The sequence below is a fragment of the Chrysochloris asiatica genome, unplaced genomic scaffold, assembly GCF_000296735.1.
Source record: "Chrysochloris asiatica unplaced genomic scaffold, ChrAsi1.0 scaffold00055, whole genome shotgun sequence".
In the NCBI taxonomy this organism is placed as follows: domain Eukaryota; kingdom Metazoa; phylum Chordata; class Mammalia; order Afrosoricida; family Chrysochloridae; genus Chrysochloris; species Chrysochloris asiatica.
The window spans coordinates 5,984,994-5,986,751 of NW_006408573.1; the positions used below are offsets into that span (position 1 = coordinate 5,984,994).

At 50.5% G+C, this 1,758-nt stretch overlaps 1 protein-coding gene across 1 annotated transcript; it reads left to right on the top strand.

Annotated features, from left to right (window-relative positions):
• Positions 1–465: 465 nt before the first annotated feature.
• On the top strand, positions 466–1,120 carry LOC102815714 (metallothionein-2-like). The gene is made up of 3 exons (XM_006863540.1): positions 466–493; positions 788–853; positions 1,029–1,120. The coding sequence occupies exons 1-3, from the start codon at positions 466–468 to the stop codon at positions 1,118–1,120; spliced, it is 186 nt and encodes a 61-aa protein (XP_006863602.1).
• Positions 1,121–1,758: the final 638 nt, after the last annotated feature.

Here is a 1,758-nt window from a genome sequence, read left to right on the forward strand (position 1 = left end):
AAACATAAGGTTGGTGCTGGATGAAGCAATGCTTCGTTCTGATCGTTATGAATCAGAACGACTAGACGGCACTTAAACAACTACTAGCCACACAGGTTCAAATAAAGGACACGTGGGAGGAGAGATGTGCACACAGCAAAGGACAGGGTGTAAGATGCTTGGCGTACGGCCCGGGTCTCCAGGGCAGGCACGCTGTGTTCTTCGTCTGCACTCCTTCCCTTCCGGGCCCGCTGCGCCCGGCCCGCTGCGCCCGGAACGCTGCACCGCGCGGCGCGGTGCCTTGATGACTCAGCGCGGGGCGTGTGCAGGTCGGTCCCGCCAGGGAGGGGCTTTTGCACTCGTCCCGGCTCCGTTCCGCTATAAAGACAGCCTGCTGCGGGCTCCTCTCCACCGCGCCTTCTCCAAGAGTTGAGCTTTATTTACTACTCTACCGTCTCCGGACTTCAGCCAGCACTTCAACTCGCCATGGACCCCAACTGCTCCTGCGCTGCGGGTAAGGATGCCTGATCCGGGATGGGCACACCTGGTTTGGACTATAGAGATAGAGAAGAGATTTTTGACCCCTCATTTTTTGCCTCTCGTTCAATTTCAGGGTAATAATTGCCTGCCTTTTCCTAAATGGACTTGGTGTACTTTTAAATTATTATTAGTATCCTAGGCTATTCTGAGTCTTGTTTTCTCAATAAGGAGATGAGGGGTTTTGTTTTGTCCAATTTCCCCCAATTAGCACCTAGTCCTGCGTTCAGGGCTCCACAGAATAGTCTCAACTTTACCTTTTTCTTTGCAGGTGGTTCCTGCGCCTGCGCCGGCTCCTGCAAATGTAAAGAATGCAAATGCACCTCCTGCAAGAAGAGTAAGTGGACTTCCTCTGCCTCTATCCATCCCCAGCCCCTACATCTTCCTGGGGAGCGGATTTTAAAGTGCGACCTTCCCTACTGAAAGGCGACCTCTCCCGGGTGTGAAATAAGGGAATCCTTATTCCTTCTGTCTTAAACCCTAATTTCTGCCCCCTTCCCTCTCTCTCCCAGGCTGCTGTTCCTGCTGCCCCGTGGGCTGTGCCAAGTGTGCCCAGGGCTGCATCTGCAAAGGGGCATCGGACAAGTGCAGCTGCTGCGCCTGATGTGGGAGAGCCCTGCCCAGATGTAAATAGAGCCACCTGTACAAAGCTGGAGGTTTTTTTTTTTTCATACAGCCAACTCAGACCCGTTTGCTACATACCTTTTTCTACGAAATACATAAATCATAATAATAAAAGTTGTAACTTTATTCTGGCTCTTGTTTCCTTTGTGTGGGTTGGAAGCAGGGGCGTTGTCATTAGGATAGTTAAGTGGGAACTGAATTGGGAATCTAGAAACTTGAGTCTTGGACCCAAGTGTTAACCCCTTCCTGGACTTCAGTTTCTTCAGCTGTAAAATGGGAAGAGCATTGTGCCAAATGATGTAAGGACAGACACCGCCTCCCTCTCTTCTCCTGTCAAGCATTGTTGGCTTAGAGGGAGACATCAATCTGTCATTTTGATTCTCTGGGGATTCCCTAGGAGTCCTGGTGGCAGAGTGGGTTTAGCCCTGTGCTGCTAACTACTAGGTCAGCGATTCAAACTAACTAGTTGTTACACAGGAGAAAGATGAGACTCTTCCACTCCTGTAAAGATTTGCAGTCTTGGAAACTCTGTGAAACAGTTTGGCTCTTATTCACTGAGTCCTGGCTCATTGAATCAGAATCCACTCAACGGCAGTGGGTGAGTGGTGGTGGAGGCTG